The following is a 24,171-nucleotide window of genomic DNA, read 5'->3' on the forward strand; positions in this document are numbered from 1 at the left end:
TATCGACTGAAGCTTGGAGAGGTAAGTTATGCTCATTTCATGTCAATAAAAATGATCTAGAACACTATTCATTTCTAAACCACTATGTTTTTCTTCTGCAGATCATAATATAAAACAGAGATGAGGGTAAAACTTAAGTTTATTTTAGTTGTTATCATGGTCGTGATGATCACTGTATGCTCTTGTTCGGATGCGAGGACTACCATTCCCCAAAAAAATAATCAAGAAAAGGAGAAAATATACCGAAAGATGACAGGGAAAGAAGAAGATTTAACTGAGAAAATAGAACACCCCAGAAGCAGTGTAGACAATCACCATTACATCCCAAGACAAGATTTCAACAACTACGGACCTGGAGGCGATAACAATGGAAATGGCGGGGGATAATTAAATCAAATCGTTAAAAACTAAATCAATATATATATATATATATATATAGATGTCAAATAAATATATATTATATAGAAAATAAAACATGGCTGTATGTCTATGTGAAATTATACTGTATGAGGCCAGCACACTGTATGAATCCTCTTATGTTTAATAAATGATAAGCCCTTCTAGTTATGATTTCACATTGAACTGTCTTTTTCCCTATGTAAAAATATGATATTCTATTCAAGAAAAACACATCTGTGAACTTCAATTGCTATTTCTGATCATCTCATAGTGAGAACATATAATAAGGTATATGAATTTCTAACTTAAAACTAATTAACAACTAACTATTGTGAAATTTTATTTCTATTATAATTTTTCTTGGAATGATGTTTTGTCTATTGATCTCAATATATTTAGAAAAATATGAAAGAGACAAAAAGTTTTGTTAGATTTGTGAAAGATAAGAAAATGATAATACTTGTGACAAAATGATTTTTTGGAATAGATGTCACAAAGCCTTTACATTGTAATAATATATAAACTTATTATAATGCTATAAAATCGTTTTTCAACCTTATACTAATGACCGCGGAATTGGTTATATTAGCGGGACGGAATTTAAGTGCGGTACGGTCCAACTGCGGTTCGTGCGGTTTGCGGGTTAAGTGCGGTTTTGATAAAAAAATGTAGTGCGGTTTTGATAAAAAAGTAGTGCGGTTTTGATTAAAAATATAGTGCGGTTTTGATAGAAAAAATAATGTAAAATTAATTGCTTAAGATATTTTTATCATAAATTTATTTATTTAATATATAATCCTAATAAATGTCTTTATTAATCTTAATTTAAAAAATTATAAAAAAATTCGAATTTGGAAACATATACAAATTTGAAAATATAAAAGAATATTTATGATTTATTTTTATTTATATATCTAAGGTATAGGGTTTCTGACTCTTTAAAAAATTTTTTTGTCATCTTCTTTTTTATAAGTTTTTTGTGATAAGAACTTAAAAAGTTTATTTGAACGAATTGTACTATTTTAACCAAGTGGTTTTGGCCTAATGGTAAATGGCTCATAGCTGTGAGTACCGTCATGTGTTCGATTCCCCTTGGCCACCCGGAGCGCCTTAAGTGGTAAGAAAACGCAGATCTTGCGAGTCTCGTAGTGATTAGTCATTGGGCCTAGAAAGCCTTTGGGATCACAATACGGTTGTAAAAAAAAATACTAATTTAATTTACTTGATCTATAGTTGTCTTCTAATCATTAAAAATGATGTTATTTATTATTTATTATTTTCATTTGTATTGTATATGTATTAATTTTAACAACCTAATTAATAAAATTTAGTTGATAAAATAACTGAAAACAGTAACCGTGCGGAATTTGAAAACCGCTGTATTATTGGTGCTTGAACAAATAAGTGCGGTCCATGAGTAATTAGACAGCTTTGAAAAACGCAAATACTATTCATACTTGGTTTTAGAAAAACGCACTTAACAAAATTTTATTTCTGATTGGTGACCAATGACGTTTTTTTGAAAAACGCAAACTGAAAAACGCCTTACTATTGTTATTGATTGGTAACACATTGTAGGGTCCACTATAATCCCGTCCCGCATTTAGAAAAACGCTGTCTCCATTCATACACTAAAGGGTGGAAAAACTGTTAAAGAGGAGGATCATCTTCTTACTTTCTCCAACATCTCCTTTTTCAGGGACAGACGCGGAGAGATTTCTTGTCTTCAGATGCAGAGGAGTGTGCTCTCTGATTGGACATGTGATGTTTGGCTTGTGTTTTATAGGGTCACTTACAGCCCCCACCCCAAACTCGAAAACTGTGCAGTTGCGTTTTATCAATGTACGGAGGAAGTCCCACCAATTTATTTAGCTCAAATTTGGACACAAGATAGAGGATTGAGTTAGCTTTACAGCGCCGCCACCGATTTTAGGTCGATCAGACGGCTGGATCAAAATTTATGTTGTTTTAGTGAAGAGCATTCAGTCTGACGCGCAAGAGGAAGCTGTCGAGCTTGTAGCATGGTGTCGAGCAACACCCGTCCTGATCTGCTCCCGAGAATTTTTATCAACTTCCAAGAATTTCAAAGTGTTCCAGAAGTTTTCCTTATTAACAAAAGAGCGGAGAACATGTTTAAAATACCATATTAATATTTTAAGCCATTATCGACGGTTGACGGTTCTTTTAAGCTTTGATTGAGGATTGGAGAGAAGAGAAGAACTCCTTCGAGAGTTGTATTAGAATTTCAGTATTTCTTATTTTATTTATATATATGTAGTATATTTCATCTTTAATTATGTTGTCCATGATCATGTTTGAGTAAAATACTTGTTAGATTTAGTGATTTCATGAGCTTAATGTCAACCTGAAAAATTGCTAGGGTTCACTAATTTCTACACCAGGATGGCTTGTAATACTAGGATTAATAGTATATATCGTAGGATCATAGAACAGTCGAGAGGAGAGAAGGAAACCAAAAACATGTAGACTTTTCCCTTTTAGACCTAAAAGAGGAATCTGATTCAATGTATACCAAGCTTCAAAACAATCAACTTGAATTGATTAAGGTTGGAAGTCAGCTTTGGTTCCTTCGGACTTTCTCAACTAGAGTGGATGTTATTGGCAGGTGATCCACTTTGGCGTTTCTATTTTGTACACCTTGCAACCAATAACCTCAAAGAATGGTGCTGGAGAGTGGTTTGATAATAAGTAAAATTGAAAAATATTTCATCCCCTTCTTGACTATACAAAACATAAAAAAAACTCATAAAATAAAACCTAAAACAAAACACAATATCAGTAGTACCTCCTCTAGACTTAAACAAGATTGTGTTCAATATTATACAGTCTGAGATTGGTGAAGAAAAAAAATTCATAAAGAAAATTTTAATAAGGAAAATCGGTATATATGCTCGCTGGATGTGAGTGGCGATCGACACAGTTAACCCCTTATACACAGTGATCAGCGATGGCAATGTTTCACTGGTTAACTAACTAGATCTTGGATATCAACTGTCGTATATTGATCACAAGAAAGTGTCGATCGATGGTCCTATAGGGATATCGATTGATACACCTTTCACAAATATCGATCGATTGTCAGAAGACAGTATCGATTGATGCTTCTAGTTAAGCCTTAGGCATAAGTTGATAATGCTCATGATATACCATGATTTTCACCCGTTTTTATACATGGTATATAAAGGTTTTAAGATGTATTAATCATGTTTTACAGTCTTTTCAAAGCAATTACAAGTTTATTCACCTGATGGAAGGAAATGATACTTTTGGGACATTTTGAAATGCTTTTACGCAAGGAAAATCGATCGACGCTTGAAGAGCAACATCGGTCGATCATAGTCACTTACCATCGATCGGCAAACATAAGTGTGCATCGATCGATGCCCAGTCACACGAATGAGATCGAAAATTAAAAGATTTCATTTCCCAGAAGATCTATTATTTGCAACTTAAGTCCCTAGCCGCCTGTTAGGCTATATGTACTAGGGTTTTGTATCATTTTAGGCAGACACTTGCAAAAGACCTAGTTTTGAGAAGAAGCATTTCCCAGAAGAGCTTAGGATTTGGAGAGATAGATCTGAGACTGCAAAACAGAGAAGATCTTCAACTCCTTTATTTCTAATACTCGATCTATTTGTATTCTATGTTTCATTTGAGTTTTTTTTCATGCCATCATGACTTTGTCTCTCATGAATCTGTTTGAGTAGACCAATTGTTAGATTTAGGTTTCTCACCATGGTTGAAATTATGTACTGCTAATATAACTATTAAAAAGGTGTTTTGATTGTTCTTTCATTGCTTGTGAACTTAATGCTAAAATTGAGATTGATCACCTTCATTTTGGATCTTAGGATAAATTGAGTCGAACTAACCGTTCCCCTCAATACCTGAACCCACTTGCGTGATCTAACTAACTCAGGCGCAACGACAGTTGGTCCAAGAAGGTTAGAGAACAAGTTAAACCCGTTCGCAAAGATCGCTAGAATAACCATCGATCGACGCAACTATCGTTTTGTCGGTCGATCGTTACAAAGGTGTATCGGTCGATGAACATAAAGTCACATTGATCGACACTCTCTCGAGATTAAAGTACGACAGTTGAGATCCGAGATCTAACGAAAATAACCTATCCGGTTAAACCATGGTTTAGTTCAAAAACCATCATACCCTTTAGTCTAAACTAAGTGCATGTATTTCATACCTGAGATTTACCTGAATCTAGCTGCTTTCCCATTCTTGAAACCACTTCAATTCAATCTATCGTTTCACTATTGTTTTCGATTTATCATTTACTGCTTTTAAAACTATTAAAACCTTTTAGTCTATCTTCATTTCTAATTATTTAAGTATGTTGAGTAATCCTAGAGTCTCTGTGGATTCGATCCCTAAGTACTACATTTGAACCTCTTTTGATGAGAGTAACACTCTTTAGGGTAATTTGAGTGATATCAGCTCACTAGCTTTCTAGTTCAGCGGTAGCCTTTTTCCAAATGTCTAGTATGACAGATTAGGCTCAGGACTGGATGGTCAAGGATGCTTGACTCATGCAGATTTTTAGGTTCAATATTCTAGGTAGCTAATCTAGAACAAGCATTAAGAACAATCAATCTATGAATACCACAATTTAGCAATCTGTAGCTGGGGCTAATCCCTCTAACCTATTTGAACCCTGAATCTAACAAGTAAACTACTCAGACATCGCTAAGCAATTCATGACACAAAATATAAATAAAAACTGCATAGAATAGAATAGATGAATCAATGGAGTTCCAATCACAAATCTCTCTATGATCTTCTCTCCTAAAACTCTCTGCTGAAAATAAGAATACAAAGATGACCAAAAGCTCTCTTACCTCCTAACACTTAGGAAAGTATATATCTATTAGGTTAAACACTCGTCAGGGGTAATCTTGTAATTTGGTGAAGTCTTGGGTTTAAAGTTGGCTGGAACCAAGTCGTGCTTCCGCGTCTCGACATCGAGCGATGGTAAAGAATGTACATTGATTGATCTCAATCTTCAATCGTCGAGGCTTCTCTTCTGTATCGATCGACGACACTGGATGTGCATCGATTGATTGTGTCTTCTTCGTATCGACCTCTAATGGTCAGCTCGGATGAATACTCATTTAAGCTCCTAAATACTCCATAATCATCACTTTACTCCAAGATACTTCTGAACCTGAAAACATACCTAATAGGATAGAATATATAGTATATAGATAGTAAAATACTTATATACCATGGGTGAAAATGGATCAAATCCATGGTATGTCAACTCCCCCAAACTTACCCTTTTGCTTGTCCTCAAGCAAAACAAACAAACAGTCTCTCTGAATGAGGTTTGAAAACAGCAGGGACTTATAGATATCAAACATAGAAATCATCACCTCTACAATTTCACAAACCACATCTAAAGTCCTAATCACAAAAGCACATTATGCAATATCCTAGCTTAGCAACCAAATTCAACTAGTCTAGAACTTAGCAAATCATGTCTGACATTCCCCTCTACTAACCTCATTTCTTAGCATAAATATAAAAGTGCATGCTTTACCTTGGGAGTATCGATCAGAGGATGCAAGGATTTTCAGACAAGTATCTGGAACTGCAGGTAAAAGTTAGTTCCTAATTTCTCTCTAGAGTCAAAGTCTGCTTCCATTGCAGGATCAGTGACCAAGATTGAATAGGCTTCCATGAATCAAGTCTTAATGGTGGTTGCCACCAAGCCCTGTTCACTTCTTTTTGACCTATATCCAAGAATTATTTGTGAAGCGAGCCTTGAAGATTGCCGCCTCCAAGTCCTGTTCGAATTCTTTATTTGGAATCTTTATTAAACAAGCCTTAATGGTTGTTGATATACCTTGGATTTGACCCATTTTTATCCATGGTATATAAGTACTTTACTATATATATATCTATGTTTTCTACTCTTCTAGGTATGTTTTCAGGTTCAGGTGCATTTCGGAGTAAAGCTATGACTTTGGAGCATTTTGGAGCTTAAAGGACATTTCAACCGAGCTGACCACTTAGAGGTCGACGAGAGGAAGAATAATCGATCGATGCGCATCAGTGCTGACGATCTATATCAGGAAATGCCTCGACAGATGAAGATTAATATCGATCGATGTACACAAGTACCATCGATCGATGTCGAGACACCAGACGCGACATTTTGGATTCAGCAGACTTAAAAACCAAGACCAAGCCAAATTACCAAAATGCCCTGACGAGTTTTTAACCTAGTAGAATATATACTGCCTAAGTGTTTTGACGGCAAAAGAACATAGCTTTTTCTAGACCTAGTTTTGTTACAAGTTTCATTTGGGAGAGAAGATCACTTGTGATTGGAACTCCTTGTTTCTATTTCTTTTCATCTATACTATGAGTTTCTATTCTTTTATTGTGATGAATTTCTTTGCTATGTCTGAGTAGTTCAACTGTTAGATCCAGGGTTCAGATAGGTTTGTGGGATTAGCCCCAAACTATAGATCTGCCTTGTTGTGATATTCATGATAGATTTGTATTCATTGCTTGTTTTAGCCTTGCTAACTAGAACTTGATCATAGGATTGCATACTCAAACACCCTTATTATCCCATCCTGACATCTATCTATCATATTAGGATTGCTAGAGAGGGCTAACCGCCAATTTAGCATCTTAGTAGGGCATTTCATACTCGCGCATAGGCCTGGCTAGAACCCGTCGATCGATGTCCTCAACTGACAATCGATTGATGTTGGCAAAGGTGTATCGGTCGACGTCTTACTAGATCATCGATCGACACTCTCTCGTTGTCTGCATACTAACCGTTGAGACACGAGATCTAGTCTGTTAACCAGTGGTACATGCGACAGCTGATCACTGAGTTAAGCGAATGAGCTCTAATATATCATGCATGCAACAATTAGGCATCTATAGGTATTATAATCTCCAACACCTGAATAGTGGCCCTGCATCTAATATCATTTCCAACCAATTTACATTTATTATTTACTCGCTTGTTACTATTGCTATTTCATTTAGACATTTACAACCTTTAGAATTAATAACACTAGATTTAATTGTTCCCTAGCTCCTTGTGGATTCGATCCCGAAGTACTACATCTGAACCTCTTTTGATGAGAGTAACACTCCTTAGGGTAATTTGAGTGGTATCAAATTTGGCGCCATTGCCGGGGAGCTTTGATCGCCATTAGATTTAGTTTTATTGATTCTTATTCTTTTCTTTACCCCCTTTCTAATAATCTTTTTTCTTGTCTTTTCAGGTGCATGCCCAGCGGTACCAGAAGCAACAAGGAGAAAGACTTGCTGTTCTCAGACGATCCTGCTCATTTGGAACGCACCATCCGTAGAGGTCAACGTTCCACATCGCTCGACCCAACCACTTCGTCGTCGATCGATACGCACAACCAACCGTCGACCGACACCAGACCATCATCGTCGATCGATCCCAATCGTTCGACAACGATCGATACTACACCGCGTACGTCGACCGATATCGTGTCGTAAAAAATGGTAAACATTATTATTCTAACTCAGGACGAGAACGGAAACCTGTATACCAGGCCGGTCATCTGCGTAATGCAACAGGTCAGAAAATAGATGCTCAGGGAACTGTAATCCCTGATGCTGATGCTACAGGAGCTGCTTAACATGTAGATGAGGACGCTCGATCGAAACCACTAGCCGACTACAATCGCCAAGATGAGTACTATTCCAACAGATCAGCCATTCGACTTCCGGAGATCCAGAAGCAGAATTTCGAGCTGAAGCCTCAATACTACACTCTCGTGTCGCAGATACCCTACTCTGGGTTACCGCACGAGCATCCTATGGACCATTTGGAACGGTTCGAGGATCTAATCGCTGCTATTCGGATGGAAGGAGTCCCCGAAGATTACCTGCTGTGCAAGCTCTTCAGATGCACGCTGAATGGAGAAGCGATGCACTGGCTTAGGCAGCAACCCACAGGATCTTTAACATCCTGGAGCGACATCAAGAATGCTTTCTTACGAAACTTCTTCGATGAGGCGCGCGCTGAAGAACTTCGGAACAAAATTTCCACATTCTCGCAGAAGGCTGGAGAGTCCTTCAAAGATGCGTGGATTAGATTTAGGTTCTTCCAGCGAGACTGTCCACACCACGGATTTAACGAAGTGCAGCTGCTAAGCACTTTCTTCCGAGGTCTCGCCTTACAGTATCAAATGGCCCTTGATACGGCGAGTGAAGGAAACTTCACTACTCGGAATCCGTTGGAAGCTGTGAGACTTATCGAAAACCTTGCTAACAGCAGCAGCACCAAAAACACTGACTCTGAACGGAAGAAGTCTGTAGCCTCTATCGGGAAGGAACAGATGGACGAAGTAAGAGCTAAGTTAGATGTGGTGCACGAGCTTCTTAGGAAGCAAGTCTGTTCAGCTGAAGGAGAAGTAGCAGATACGGAAGGAGAAGAAAATGTGAACTACATCGGAGGTACCGGATTCCAGAAATTTGGAAACCAGGGCGGAAACAGAAACTTCTTTGGAAATGGCCAAAGAAGTAACCAAAGTTCACAATTTCAAAAACCCTTCAACAACAGCAAAAGCTACTCGAACTCTTACTACCAAAATCCACCACCCCAGACTCAGGAAAGCAAGATCGAAGAAATGCTTGATCGAGTACTGTTGGGACAACAACAAATCACCGTGGATTTCAACGGTAAAATAGACTCGCCTACAACAATCTGAACACCAAAATCGAGACCTTAGGGACTCAGGTGAGAAAACTTGAAACCCAAGTAATTCAGACGGGCGAGACTATAAAGTGGCAAGAAGCTTTCGCTAGAGAGGCAGGAGCCGACAAAGGGAAACACCACGTAAATGCCATCATAGATGATGATTTCTGGCAAGTGGTGAGAAATGAAAAGCTTGAGGAAGGAGACTTCGAAATCGAAAGCTCCATGAGTCTCGGCGGATCCCAATGGTGTCGACCGATGTCGATGAACTCGCATCGATCGACAGACCATGATGAAGATCGATGGACGGATTACTCCAGTCATCGATCGACGTCGTCTGCCAAATCGAGTGAATGCAATGCGGTTCGAATTCTAACTCATGAAGAATTCGCAGCTAAGCATCCTCACCCACCCTCCCCTTTCTATGAAAAAAATTGATCGATCGGTTGAGCCAACCATCGATCGACAGAGTGAGTCCAACGTCGATCGTCACACCACACCTCCCATCGATCGACAGGCACCTCTGACATACCGAGTGCGGTTACCCTCAATCGATAATGATTACATCAACGCACTCAGACCACCACCTAAACCATTAGCTAACCCACCCGAACCAAAACCCAACCCTTTAAATAGTTCACCAGAATCAGTTCAAGAAGAACAAGAATCTGAAGGGAGAAGGTTAAGGAAAAGAAAGGAGAAAATTCCTAAAAACCTTAAGCGGGAAGCTAACGATAAGGAGATGGATGGTTTCACTAAAAGAATCCTCAGAATCCCAATCGAAAAACCTTTTGATGAAGCTTACTTCACACACCGGTTGTGGATGTTCTTCAGAGAAACAAAGGTAACTGAGGAGGACATTAGGAGAATGTTTCATCAAGTCAAAGATAAGATGAAACACATGATCACATTGACGAAGAAGAGTGATCCTGGGAAGTTTGCAATACCATGTGTAGTCAAGGGTGTTGAATTTCCCCATTCAATGTGTGACACAGGAGCACCAGTTAGTATCCTCCCTAGGATCATGGCAGACCAGCTTGGTTTGACCATCGAACCTTCAACAGAATCCTTCACCTTCGTGGATCTTTCAGAGAAACGATCAGGAGGTATCATACGAGATCTGGAGGTACAGATTGGTAATGCCCTTGTCCCTGTAGATTTTCATGTCCTAGACATCGAGCTTAACTGGAACTCTTCACTTCTGCTTGGAAGATCTTTCCTAGCTACAATAGGAGCTGTATGTGACATGAACAAAAACAAATTGTGTCTAACGCTCATAGACCCAAACATCCACTACGACCCCATCCGACCTAAGAGAAAGGTCATTAATTCTGTGGATTATGGGAAAGAACTTGGCTTCATTGGCGCATGCCATTGTGGAGCAGAGTATGAATCGGAGTACGAAACAGAGTACTCAGAATCGATTGACACCCCAACCTTTCCATCGATCGATTCCAATGAGTCAATGGTGACCGATGACCGCAACAACACGTCACTCGACGTAATGCACCCAGTTGACCATTTCGCTTCATCTAATCACTGTTACCAACATTTTGCCTTCCAACCTCCAAGCAAGAGAGGACATGATGATTATTCCATACGCAGTTGGGCAGACAGTGGTTTCCATGAAAGTTTTGCAGTTGACACTGTAATTACTTCACCTAATGAGGAACATACAGAGGAATACGATGAGGATTATTGGAAAGAACGTGCAATAGAAATGTCTTTGCAGGATGAAAGACTTGAAACACATAAGTTCACCAACACGTTCCCAACATCGTTCGACGCTGTGCACTCCACATCGGTCGATACCCACCCTCGTCCAGCAAAACAACCGCTCACATAGATCGACACACACATAGGAACATCGATCGATATTCGCGCCGCAGCGAAAATTCAGGAGCAGGAGAATATTCTCTCTCCAACTAGGTTTAAAGATACCTATATAAATCGTTTTGCACCCCCGAAATCACCTACACACATCAGAGCGAACACACAAGTAAAAAAGATGAACACTCTTCCTTCTACATCAACAGAAATATCCATGAAGAGCAATCATCTCAAGAACACAAGTTCTGCAGAAATTACTCTGCCATCGATCGATGCAACTGTATATACATCGATCGATACTACTCTAAACCCTAATCTTTCTATTTCTAAATTGAATGATTATGCAAACACTGATTACGGTTTTCTAACACCTGATGAATTTGGTATTTTCAGGGACCCAGATGGCAACACACGTGCAATGGATGGAAGGATTTTACAAGTGTCCAGAGAGGACATAGCAGACATCTTTCAAGTAGCCAATGGACCCAACAACCTATTCTCACAGCAACATGGCACTCCAGACATCATTCAAACAGATCCTAACAACCACGCAGGAGTCGCCACAACAGAGATCAATCCAGATCTATCACGCCAACCAAAAGGGCAAGCATCGATCGACGGTACAATGGAGACATCGATCGACAGGGTAACACCACCGTCGATCGATATAGATGAACCGACGTCGATCAAAATACAGTATGAATGTGGGAACCGCGCTTTTGACATGTATGGAGCCAGAAAGTTCACTTGGGAACAAAGGGACGAGTATGGAGTCTACAAAGATGAGTGTGGACACGCACGAGGAGTAACTGGTGAGATGATACCTGTCACAAAGGACAACATCAGGAAATTAGTGGAAAGAGCATCTCTTTTTGAAGAGAGCCACATCTGTCTTCCAGAACATGCCACTTCTTTCACACTCACAACACTGGCACCAGAACTCTACACCAAGGATGAAATCAATGAGATGGTGTTTGGTATTTGTGGAGCTCAAGAGAAACTGGGAGAGGAGCTCAAATCATTGGTAGAAGATACACATCAGCCTTTGGATAGAGGCTACAATGAGCTTTTCAGATGTATGGCAGAGATGAGGACATAAATTGAGAGTTTACGTCAGCAACTTGAGAAGGAAGCTACGACCTCAACATCGATCGACGCACTACATGCAACATCGATCGACGTCAGTCTTCCTACAGCTCAGATCCCTGCAGAACCGCAATGTTCAACACAACACATGGATGAATGGGAAGTCTCATACATCGACACGAGGATAAAAGACGTTTACTGCCCTCTCAACAACAACGTGGACTGGCTAAGCACTAAAATCGAGCTACTACAGCAAGATCTGGACACCATTCGCAAGAAGGACCAACAACCAGCCACATCGATCGACATGTGTACCTTCACATCGCTCGACGCTAAAGTCTCAGCCATGAATGAGAGGCTGAGGACTTACGAGGACATGCATGACCGCTTTATATCACCAGTCATGATAGATTTGAACAAATTGTCTAGTCAATTACTTCATGCCCAAAAGGATATTGAGAACATTACTAATCAAAGTTTTTTGCAGGCAAAATCAGCATCGATCGACAGGCTACGAGGGCCTTGGATCGATGGCAAGAAACCTGTGGAGTTACTTCTTTACACAGCAGCAGAAGTTGACAAGATCACATCCAAGATCTACACTGCTCTAGACAACATGGAGGAACGACTTGACAAACGCTGCGATGACATCTACTTTCCATTCGACAATAAAATCTATGGACTAGACAACCACGCAGAATGGCTACAGAAAGAAGTCAAAGCCATCCAGAGGCAACTCGCAGCTCAACATCATATATCAGCATCGATCGACAGGACACAAGCGAAATCGATCGATGGCAACTTGCCGAGATCGACCAACGAACACATAATCGCATCGATCGACTCCGAATCTACACCAATCGGCGAGCAACTGATACACAAGACAGTAGAGTCAATGCAAAAGGAACTGAGAGATCTTTCAGCATACGCCTATGACAACATAGGCTGGCACCAGGTCAGCATTGACAATGTTCAAGAAAGGCTACAGAACATCTCCAATGTACTTGAGAAGATGGATGACAAATGGAAAAGAAATGATGAGGCCACAAGAAGTTTCATTGCATCTTGGTCCAGAATGTGCAAAGATGACGTGGATGCTTGCTTTCCAACAAGCAGCTGTTTCTCCACACAATAGCCAATCACCACCACAGTCAAGCTAAATGACTATAACCAAGCGCTGAGTGGGAGGCAACCCACTATTAGGTATTTTATTTAGGTTTTATTAGCTAGCATTTATTTACTTTCGTTTTATTTCTTTCAGATTTAGGAGACCCAAGTAGGAGGACCTGAATATCGACCGACGACGTGACGTCGACATCGCTCGACATAGACAACCACACAACGATCTATGTAACACTTACACATCGATCGATATCTAATCCGGTCAGATGTATCTTCCTTACTTGTTACATTTCATACATCGTAACTATTCATCACAATTCCGGCTGAGTTACACTGGGACAGTTTAATTTAAGTCTAGGGGAGATTTACTGATATAATTTATTTTATTCTTATGTAAAAAGGAACTTTAATAAATTATGCTTAGCTATTGAAAATAGGGACTATAATCTTATATTGATTTAAACATGAATATCTAACCAATCTTTAGCATCATTTTAGATTTACTAATTGCAGATAGCACTAAAGATGCTAAAGCGGATCAACCTATCAACTACACACTTGCCTTGAACCGTATGAAGTAACCAAAGCTGATTTCCAACACTAAACCTGACATAACCGCTTGTCTTGGGGCTTGGTATACATGGGATCGGATTCTTCAGACAGGTCTGGAAGGTAACGCCTGGTTTAGATTATTTATCAAATTTTCTCTCTCTAAATTTCGACCATAGATTAGTTAGTGAGTATTCTTTTAAAAAAAATAAAAAAAATATATATATATATATATATAATATAAATATAAAAAAAACCATTAAGGCTTGATTCATAAAGACTCAAATAAAAGAGTTCGAAACGGGACTTGAAGGCGGCAATCTTCAAGGCTCGCTTTCGCAAAGAACTCTTGGATATAGGTAAAAAAGAAGTGAACAGAACTTGGTGGTAACCACCATTAAGTTTTGATTCATGGAAGCCTGTCCAATCTTGGTCACTGATCCTGTAATGGAAGCAGACTTTGACTCAAGAGAGAAAATTAGAGAGAGAGAAACTAGGAACTAACTTTTACCTGCAGCTCCAGATACCTGTCTGAAATCCTTGCATCCTGTGATCGATACTCCCAAGGTAAAGCATTCACTTTAAATTTGTGCTAAGAAATGAAATCAGTAGAGGGGATGTAAGACGTCAATTGATGAGTTGTGTTATGTTAGAAATGGTTGCTAAGCTAGGATATTGCATAGTGTGCTTTTGTGATTAGGACTTTTTAAATGTGGTTGCAAAATTATTGAGTAAAGAATTCTATGTTTTAAAATCTTAAGTCCCCATATTTTCAAACCTCTTTCAGAGAGACTGCCTGTATGTTTTGCTTGAGGAAAAGCAAAAGGGTAAGTCTGGGGGAGTTGATATACCTTGGATTTGACCCATTTTTATCCATGGTATATAGGTGTTTTACTATATATATATCTATGTTTTCTACTCTTCGAGGTATGTTTTCAGGTTCAGGTGCATTTCGGAGTAAAGCTATGACTTTGGAGCATTTTGGAGCTTAAAGGACATTTCACCCGAGCTGACCACTTAGAGGTCGACGAGAAAAAGAACAATCGATCGATGCGCATCAGTGCTGACGATCGATATCAGGAAATGCCTCGACAGATGAAGGTTAATATCGATCGATGTACACAAGTACCATCGATCGATGTCGAGACACAAGACACAACATTTTGGATTCAGCAGACTTAAAAACCAAGGCCAAGCCAAATTACCAAAATGTCCTGGCGAGTTTTTAACCTAGTAGAATATATACTGCCTAAGTGTTTTGACGGCAAAAGAACAGAGCTTTTTCTAGACCTAGTTTTGTTACAAGTTTCATTTGGGAGAGAAGATCACTTGTGATTGGAACTCCTTGTTTATATTTCTTTTCATCTATACTATGAGTTTCTATTCTTTTATTGTGATGAATTGCTTTGCTATGTCTGAGTAGTTCAACTGTTAGATCCAGGGTTCAGATAGGTTTGCAGGATTACCCCAAACTATAGATCTGCCTTGTTGTGATATTCATGATAGATTTGTATTCATTGCTTGTTTTAGCCTTGCTAACTAGAGCTTGATCATAGGATTGCATACTCAAGCACCCTTGTTATCCCATCCGGACATCTATCTATCATATTAGGATTGCTAGAGAGGGCTAACCGCCAATTTAGCATCTTAGTAGGGCATTTCATACTCGCGCATAGGCCTGGCTAAAACCCGTCGATCGATGTCCTCAACTGAGAATCGATCGATGTTGGCAAAGGTGTATCGGTCGACGTCTTACTAGACCATCGATCGACACTCTCTCGTTGTCTGCATACTAACCGTTGAGACACGAGATCTAGTATGTTAACCGGTGGTACATGCGACAGCTGATCACTGAGTTAAGCGAATGAGCTCTTATATATCATGCATGCAACAGTTAGGCATTTATAGGTATTATAATCTCCAACACCTAAATTGTGGCCCTGCATCTAATATCATTTCCAACCAAGTTAAATTTATTATTTACTCGCTTGTTACTATTGCTATTTCATTTAGACATTTACAACCTTTAGAATTAATAACACTAGATTTAATTGTTCCCTAGCTCCTTGTGGATTCGATCCCTAAGTACTACATCTGAAGCTCTTTTGATAAGAGTAACACTCCTTAGGGTAATTTGAGTGGTATCAGTTGTAGCCACCAAGTCTTGTTCAGATTCCGCCTAACTAAATCCTAAGTCCTATTTAAGTAATAAATTTCGGATTTTTTTTTAAATAACTAGTAACTAATACTTACTACTCTAGGATCGAAATAGAGAGAGAAAATTGTGATAAATAAATCTACATAAGGCTTTACCTTCTGTTAGGGAATTTTTGTGTACAAGTGATTCGTGCTCAGCACTACGGAATGATAGGAAGAAGTAGACTGGTCGTCGTGATACTTTCTCCAGCTTTGGTCGTGGATAAGCCAGGAGATCCTGCTCTGAGGGTAGTGTCATACAACTATGGGCTGGTATATGTCGTCAGTGCCTTAGTAGCAGTAAGAAAGGTCGGCTGTTAGGCAAGAACCACTTGTCTGTAGTGAAGATCGCAGGGTCTTCTGGGTCTGCAATTGATGGGCCCGGCTCCATGGTCAGTCCTTGGATGCCTCCTGATCTGTAGTTGATGGTTCCGACCACCAGGGGTGGTCCCTAAGCGTCTAGGGGTGGAAACATAGATGGTGTTTGGGTTTATACCTGCATCCTTTAATGGGGATTGCCTACGTACCCTTCAGTGAGGGATTAAGCCGTTCGTCATTTATGTATGTGGAGGCACGTAGCCTAGATGGACGCGTAGCCTGATGGAGGCACATAGCCTGATGGAGGCGAGTAGCCTTAATGGAGGCACGTGGCCTAGGTAGCACGTATCTCTGTAGGTTGTTGGAGTCATCTGTTCTTGGGGGCACATAGCCCAAACAGATGGTAAACATGTCGATATGATACAGTGAGCATGGAGCGTCAATGTGCTTCAGTGAGCATGGATGGACCTTGCTGATGAGCTGGAGTTCGTGGCCTCAGCCAGTCAGTAGAGTTGTAGACGTGCTGCAGGGAGCATATATCTTCCCATGGTCGATAGTAACCGCCGGGATCAGCCTCTCCTAGGCTTGTCCGAGAAGAAGGTCTTCTATGTGTAGAATCTTGCCTTGGCGGCTGTAGAATTGGTGAGCTCTGGTTATGAACGTCTTGCCCCCACCCTCTCTTTAGGTTTAGAAACCTATATTTATAGAAGAGGTCGTGCCTCCCTTCTTAGGATTTGAAAATATTCATTATATCCTTAGATAATAGAATATTTCCATTTTCTTAAGGGAGGTCGTATGTATTGGAATACTTCCTCTTTCTTTTAGATTTAGGCCGGAGTTGGCCGAAAGTTTGATGGAGAAGCCGGGAACATCGGCATAAAGGGTGATGCTTCTGATCATACCCCAGGTGCTTGTGCGGCTTCTGTAGCTATACTCGGCCTCAGCTCAGGCAGGGCTATATGGTTCCACGAATCGTGTGGAGGAGTGTATGGGTCAATACCCAGGAATTCTGAGAGGGAGAATCTTAGCGAGGCAAAGGATCAGGAGGACAAAGAGGTTGAATAAGACCCATAGGCCAAAACTGAGGATCCTCATGCTTGATTCTACTGGCCTTGCTTGTGCCTCTCGAGCTTGTAAAGGCTGTAATGGACTTTCAGGAGGGTCTCTGTAACACCCCCGAACCGTCCTAAGCATAGGTCGACCCACCGGCCAACAATCAAACAAGAACATGACCGACGGACAACCCACACCAAGGGTTGGAGATGAAAGGCCAACCGGCCAGCCAACAATCAAACAAGAACATGACTGACCGTTCAACCCAACACCATGGTCCGGAAGCGCTACGTGACGGGCTAGGGACAATCCGGTCAGAGTCACAAACTTTACTCCACGACCTAGACCAGTTCATCCACTAACTCGTCCCGCTGCGTCAAGGCATAAGGCTTTGCAACCCGTACCTAGAGTTAGCGTTTTCCGTTAGATCAAGGCCTAAGGCTTTTCAACCCGTACCTCGACCTAACGTTGTGTTAGACCGGACTAGTCAAATATCAGAGTACTCATGAAGCGCATATAAAACAATTACTTTTATTGATTCCAGAAATATTCATACATTGAATAATTCAAGACTGGGCCCGGCCTAATGCCAAATCGAGTCAACATAACACAATTCACAATACCGTTTACAAAAAAACATGAAAATCTACACCGGCGGTCCTAACATCCAGCACCAAGCTATCTGATCATCCTTACCTAAAGCGACCTGCAAAAAGGACAACGGAGTTGGATGAGTAACCTAATGTTACTCAGTGAGCTGGTGGCCTCTACCCGCAACCTAGACTCTAACCCGGACAACCCAAAATAACAATCAATCTAGCCCTAGCATGCAATAAAAGCTAAGGCTAAGCAAACCGTTACTAAGTTAGACTTGGCATCCTGCCATGATCTAGCTTCAAGTAAAGGGAACCTGCATTAAAACAAGTCAACAAACAATCCCTAGTTAACCATATATACGTCTGAGTTCAATACTCATGTAGTGTTAGACACTTAGACTATGCAAGTATCATTAATCGATCGACCAACAATCAAACAAGAACATGATCGGCCAACCAATGATACCGCATAGCTTTAATATCCACCACCCTTCACAAGCAATCACTCAAACACATACATGCCAACGTCAGGCCTACAATAACCAAATACACACCAAGCTTAATCCGGTACCTAAACCGGACTTATGACTTAATGTCAGAACCTGCAAGCAAATCAGTCAACCACAAACACAATAATAAGACTATGAGTATCTACGACTCGATCTAACTCGTAAGACCGTATATCGGTGCTACACTGACTCGAGGGTTCCATAACCCACTACGACACTCTAACACAACACTCTAACCTGGGCCCTGGTGACTTAGTGTTCCTCTTCTATCCTCGGCAATATCCTATCTCCCTACCACAAAGGCCAGAAGAAGGAACTTTCAACCGAACGCGGCCCACAGTACGTTCGGGTCACCGCAGACAGCCCCAGTACGTTCGGGCCACTGCCGGTTGTCACACGACGATTGCGGCCCACAGTACGTTCGGGTCACCGCAAGACAGCCCACAGTACGTTCGGGTCACTGCCGGTCACTACCCCGTCGTGCAATCACTCTGCCATAGGCCATGACCCCGTCTCTCTGAGTGTTCTCGATCCAGCGAATAAGGGGTTTCCTTAAACCCACTGGGTACGAGGTCGAGGAAACACTAATCCACCTCAAACATGCCTAGCATTGTGGGTTACACAAATGCTATATGGCCAATACACTCTAACTCTACAACACTAACAACAATATCATCACTAAACAACTCAACCAGTTAGTAACTCCCTTACCAAGAGCTGACTAACCTCAATCAACAAGCATTAATTAACAAGCAAGCATTTAATTAAATCTACTCAATCAATCTACTCAATTAAACCGTTACCCAGATAGTTCGGCCTCCTGCTACGACACTATCTTTAAAGATAACGGGAACCTGCACTCAACCATATCAACATGCAAGAATAGAAAACATGATGCATCCTATTCTTAGTCCTAATCAGGTTATCAACTCAGTCTTAATTCCATTCATCTCAGCTTAGCCCTTGCTAAACTGAGTCCGGTTCCATAAATAAAATAACCCTAAGGACTCTACCATTCAATAGCGTGATCAATCTACTCTATATGCGACTCGATCTACCCTAAATTTCAAGTGGAATTCAAACAAACCAACTCACAGTGTTCTAGGCGAGAAGCAGCTGGTTGATCGGAGAGGACTTGGCCAAAACCCCATGGACGACTTGACTGGACTTGACTGATCTTGACTTGGACATAACCTAGGCTTCATCATGAAGAAACTGACACGTCTGGACAGACTGATCTGAACAGAACCTTCTTTAGCTCCTCGGCTGTTCTTCGGACTTTCCGGAGGAGCATCGAGCAGAACTTCGACTGATATGAATCCGTGGAACTGAACTAATCTTGGACAGCACCTCCACTTGATTGTAGGAGAATATGATTGGCTTGGACGGATTGAGTTGGACAGAGCTTCCGCGTCACAATCATAGAGAATCATCGATTGGACGGAGCTGGCCTTCTCAGTCTTTAGAATCGATCAAACTTTAGATCGAACACTTTCATTTTCTCTCTCTCTCTCTCTCTAGCCACGTTTTGAAGTTTCTTTGGTGTGGTCTGGATGTCTGAAACTGAAGGGGGTGGCTGGGTATTTATAGAAAACACCAGCCAATCAGATTCAGGTTGGTGGCTGCCCGTGTGTCGTTCTGCAAGGCTCCGGACGCATGCGCGGCGGCACTTCGTGCTCCACATGGCTGGCTGCATGTCCAGGACACATGCAGGACGCCACCACTCCTCCCAGATGTCAGGTTGCATGACTGGAACTCATGCAAGGCGTCACAGCATCACACACATGGCTGGCCGCATGCTTCGGTTGCATACGCGGAGACACCTCGTGCTTGGTCGATCCACCTCGTGCTTCGACATGTCAAGCTGCATGTGCAGCTTCCATGCACGGCAACACCTCGTGCTTCTGTAGACACTCAGCTTGTAAGATGGCTGACACCACGTTCTGATCCCATGCAACAAGACACCTCGAGCTTCTCGGTCCATTCGCCTGATTTCGATCATTCCGGTGAATTTTCATCCCGCAATCAATCCCAAATATTTTTCTACAGCCTCTCTTATGCTCAGAAATTTTATAATAAACTCCACTTGATCTCTGAATTTGAGGGAAAATATGTCCTGAGCCTCCGGCTTCCTCGAAAATTTTCATAATACCGAAATTAGGGCTTTCGTCCAATTTCGGGTTTTCCCTTCGTGCCTCAATCCCGTCGTGCTTGCTTCCCATCGTGATTACTTCCGTCGTGCTTAATTCCCATCATGTTTCCAATGTCTTCAAAACAATATTCCGCTGATACGAAGTTTTGCAGAAAACTTCGTGCTGAAGAAACGTCATTCTTCCAAAACGTCGAGCTTCTAAACCGTCATGCTTCCAAAAATGTTATGCTTCGAAAACGTCTGTCTCATCAATCTAAGACATCTTCTAACTATGGTCGAGCAACTTATTCGACCCATAGTTAACTCACGATCACTTCTTCGCCCACCTCGTACTTCAAAACTTCTCGATCGATCGTTATCACCCGCGACTCGGCCACCAGAAAGATACTCGACCATTCTTCTTTTTTTTTTTTTTTTTCAACGGGTTTCTACATTCTCCCCTCCTTAATAGAATTCGTCCTCGAATTCTTAGTTGCGCAATTTCTCGTCTTCATAACATTCTCCACTCGTCTCCATAACCTCTTTACTCTGTCCACAAGTGTTCCTTGAGTGTCCTCTTCAAGGCCTCCACAATCGTCTTCTGTTGAATGATCACTGGATCATCTCTTATTGTTGCTCTGCCATAACACACTGATTGCCCATGATACTATCTTTTCCTTTCGGTAGATATCATCCTTGTCCAGATTCCTCAAATCCTTTCTCGATCTTCGTCTTCCCAACTACTGATGAAGCCCTTTCCCAACGAAGTCTTGTTTCCTCCCATCTGTCAAGTCCATACCACAGCCTAGTTCTCTGAATCTGTCTCTCCTCTTCTGCTTCGGGTTAGGGTTTGGCCTCGAAGTCCCTCCACTTTAAGGTTTTCATCCCTTAAAGTACCGATCAACAAACACACTTACTCGCTGCAACTCAAAAGAACACTTCACACACAAGTTAGTAGACAACTAATCCCAATAGTCTACTTACAACAACCTAGCAATGCTAACTAGCAACCTAACAGTTATAACCAAGCAACCTAGCAATTCTAGATTCCACTATCTCAATCCTAATTCCTAAAACCACAAATCCTATCGCTGGACGTGACCGGTTTCCCTAATGCCTTTTGTGACTCATTTTGACTCGATAAAAAATTCGAAAACCGATTAAATCATGAGTTCCAGAAGCATGGACGAAACCTGGCTCTGATACCACCTCTGTAACACCCCCGAACTGTCCTAAGCATAGGTCGACCCACCGGCCAACAATCAAACAAGAACATGACCGACGGACGACCCACACCAAGGGTTGGAGATGAAAGGCCAACCGCCCAGCCAACAATCAAACAAGAACATGACTGACCGTCCAACCCAACACCATGGTCCGGAAGTGCTATGTGACGGGCTAGGGACAATCCGGTCAGAGTCACAAACTTTACTCCACGACCTAGACCAGTTCATCCACTAACTCGTCCCGCTGCGTCAAGGCATAAGGCTTTGCAACCCGTACCTAGAGTTAGCGTTTTCCGTTAGATCAAGGCCTAAGGCTTTTCAACCCGTACCTCGACCTAACATTGTGTTAGACCGGACTAGTCAAATATCAGAGTACTCATGAAGCGCATATAAAACAATTACTTTTATTGATTCCCGAAATATTCATACATTGAATAATGCCAGACTGGGCCCGGCCTAATGCCAAATCGAGTCAACATAACACAATTCACAATACCGTTTACAAAAAAACATGAAAATCTACACCGGCGGTCCTAACGTCCAGCACCAAGCTATCTGATCATCCTTACCTAAAGCGACCTGCAAAAAGGACAACGGAGTTGGATGAGTAACCTAATGTTACTCAGTGAGCTGGTGGCCTCTACCCGCAACCTAGACTCTAACCCGGACAACCCAAAATAACAATCAATCTAGCCCTAGCATGCAATAAAAGCTAAGGCTAAGCAAACCGTTACTAAGTTAGACTTGGCCTCCTGCCATGATCTAGCTTCAAGTAAAGGAAACCTGCATTAAAACAAGTCAACAAACAATCCCTCGTTAACCATATATACGCCTGAGTTCAATACTCATGTAGTGTTAGACACTTAGACTATGCAAGTATCATTAGACCGAAAATCAAACAAGAACATGATCGGCCAACCAATGATACCGCATAGCTTTAATATCCACCACCCTTCACAAGGAATCACTCAAACACATACATGCCAACGTCAGGCCTACAATAACCAAATACACACCAAGCTTAATCCGGTACCTAAACCGGACTTATGACTTAATGTCAGAACCTGCAAGCAAATCAGTCAACCACAAACACAATAATAAGACTATGAGTATCTACGACTCGATCTAACTCGTAACACCGTATATCGGGGCTACACTGACTCGAGGGTTCCATAACCCTCTACGACACTCTAACACAACACTCTAACCTGGGCCCTGGTGACTTAGTGTTCCACCTCTATCCTCGGCAATATCCTATCTCCCTACCACAAAGGCCAGAAGAAGGAACTTTCAACCGAACGCGGCCCACAGTACGTTCGGGTCACCGCACGACAGCCCCAGTACGTTCGGGCCACTGCCGGTTGTCACACGACGATTGCGGCCCACAGTACGTTCGGGTCACCGCAAGACAGCCCACAGTACGTTCGGGTCACTGCCGGTCACTACCCCGTCGTGCAACCACTCAGCCATAGGCCATGACCCCGTCTCTCTGAGTGTTCTCGATCCAGCGAATAAGGGGTTTCCTTAAACCCACTGGGTACGAGGTCGAGGAAACACTAATCCACCTCAAACATGCCTAGCATTGTGGGTTACACAAATGCTATATGGCCAATACACTCTAATTCTACAACACTAACAACAATATCATCACTAAACAACTCAACCAGTTAGCCACTCCCTTACCAAAAGCTGACTAACCTCAATCAACAAGCATTAATTAACAAGCAAGCATTTAATTAAATCTACTCAATCAATCTACTCAATCAAACCTTTACCCAGATAGTTCGGCCTCCTGCTACGACACTATCTTTAAAGATAACGGGAACCTGCGCTCAACCATATCAACACAAAAGAATAGAAAACATGATGCATCATATTCTTAGTCCTAATCAGGTTATCAACTCAGTCTTAATTCCATTCATCTCAGCTTAGCCCTTGCTAAACTGAGTCCGGTTCCATAAATAAAATAACCCTAAGGACTCTACCATTCAATAGCGTGATCAATCTACTCTATATGCGACTCGATCTACCCTAAATTCCAAGTGGAATTCAAACAAACCAACTCACAGTGTTCTAGGCGAGAAGCAGCTGGTTGATCGGAGAGGACTTGGCCAAAACCCCATGGACGACTTGACTGGACTGGACTGATCTTGACTTGGACATAACCTTTGCTTCATCATGAAGAAACTGACACGTCTGGACAGACTGATCTGAACAGAACCTTCTTTAGCTCCTCGACTGTTCTTCGGACTTTCCGGCGGAGCATCGAGCAGAACTTCGACTGATCTGAATCCGTGGAACTGAACTAATCTTGGACAGCACCTCCACTTGAGTGTAGGAGAATATGACTGGCTTGGATGGATTGAATTGGACAGAGCTTCCGCGTCACAATCGTAGAGAATCATCGATTGGACGGAGCTGG

General features: G+C 41.5%; 1 protein-coding gene and 1 non-coding gene across 2 annotated transcripts; one reads left to right on the top strand and one right to left on the bottom strand.

Moving 5' to 3' along the window:
• Positions 1–575, top strand: LOC106405217. Its single transcript, XM_013845796.3, has 2 exons — positions 1–21; positions 102–575. The coding sequence occupies exon 2, from the start codon at positions 121–123 to the stop codon at positions 385–387; it is 267 nt and encodes an 88-aa protein (XP_013701250.2). The 5' UTR covers positions 1–21; positions 102–120; the 3' UTR covers positions 388–575.
• Positions 576–8,463: 7,888 nt separating this feature from the next.
• On the bottom strand, positions 8,464–8,569 carry LOC125579326. The gene has a single exon (XR_007317313.1). It is a non-coding gene; the product is annotated as a small nucleolar RNA R71 (small nucleolar RNA).
• Positions 8,570–24,171: the final 15,602 nt, after the last annotated feature.

This window comes from Brassica napus, chromosome A1, assembly GCF_020379485.1.
Source record: "Brassica napus cultivar Da-Ae chromosome A1, Da-Ae, whole genome shotgun sequence".
Lineage (NCBI taxonomy): Eukaryota > Viridiplantae > Streptophyta > Magnoliopsida > Brassicales > Brassicaceae > Brassica > Brassica napus.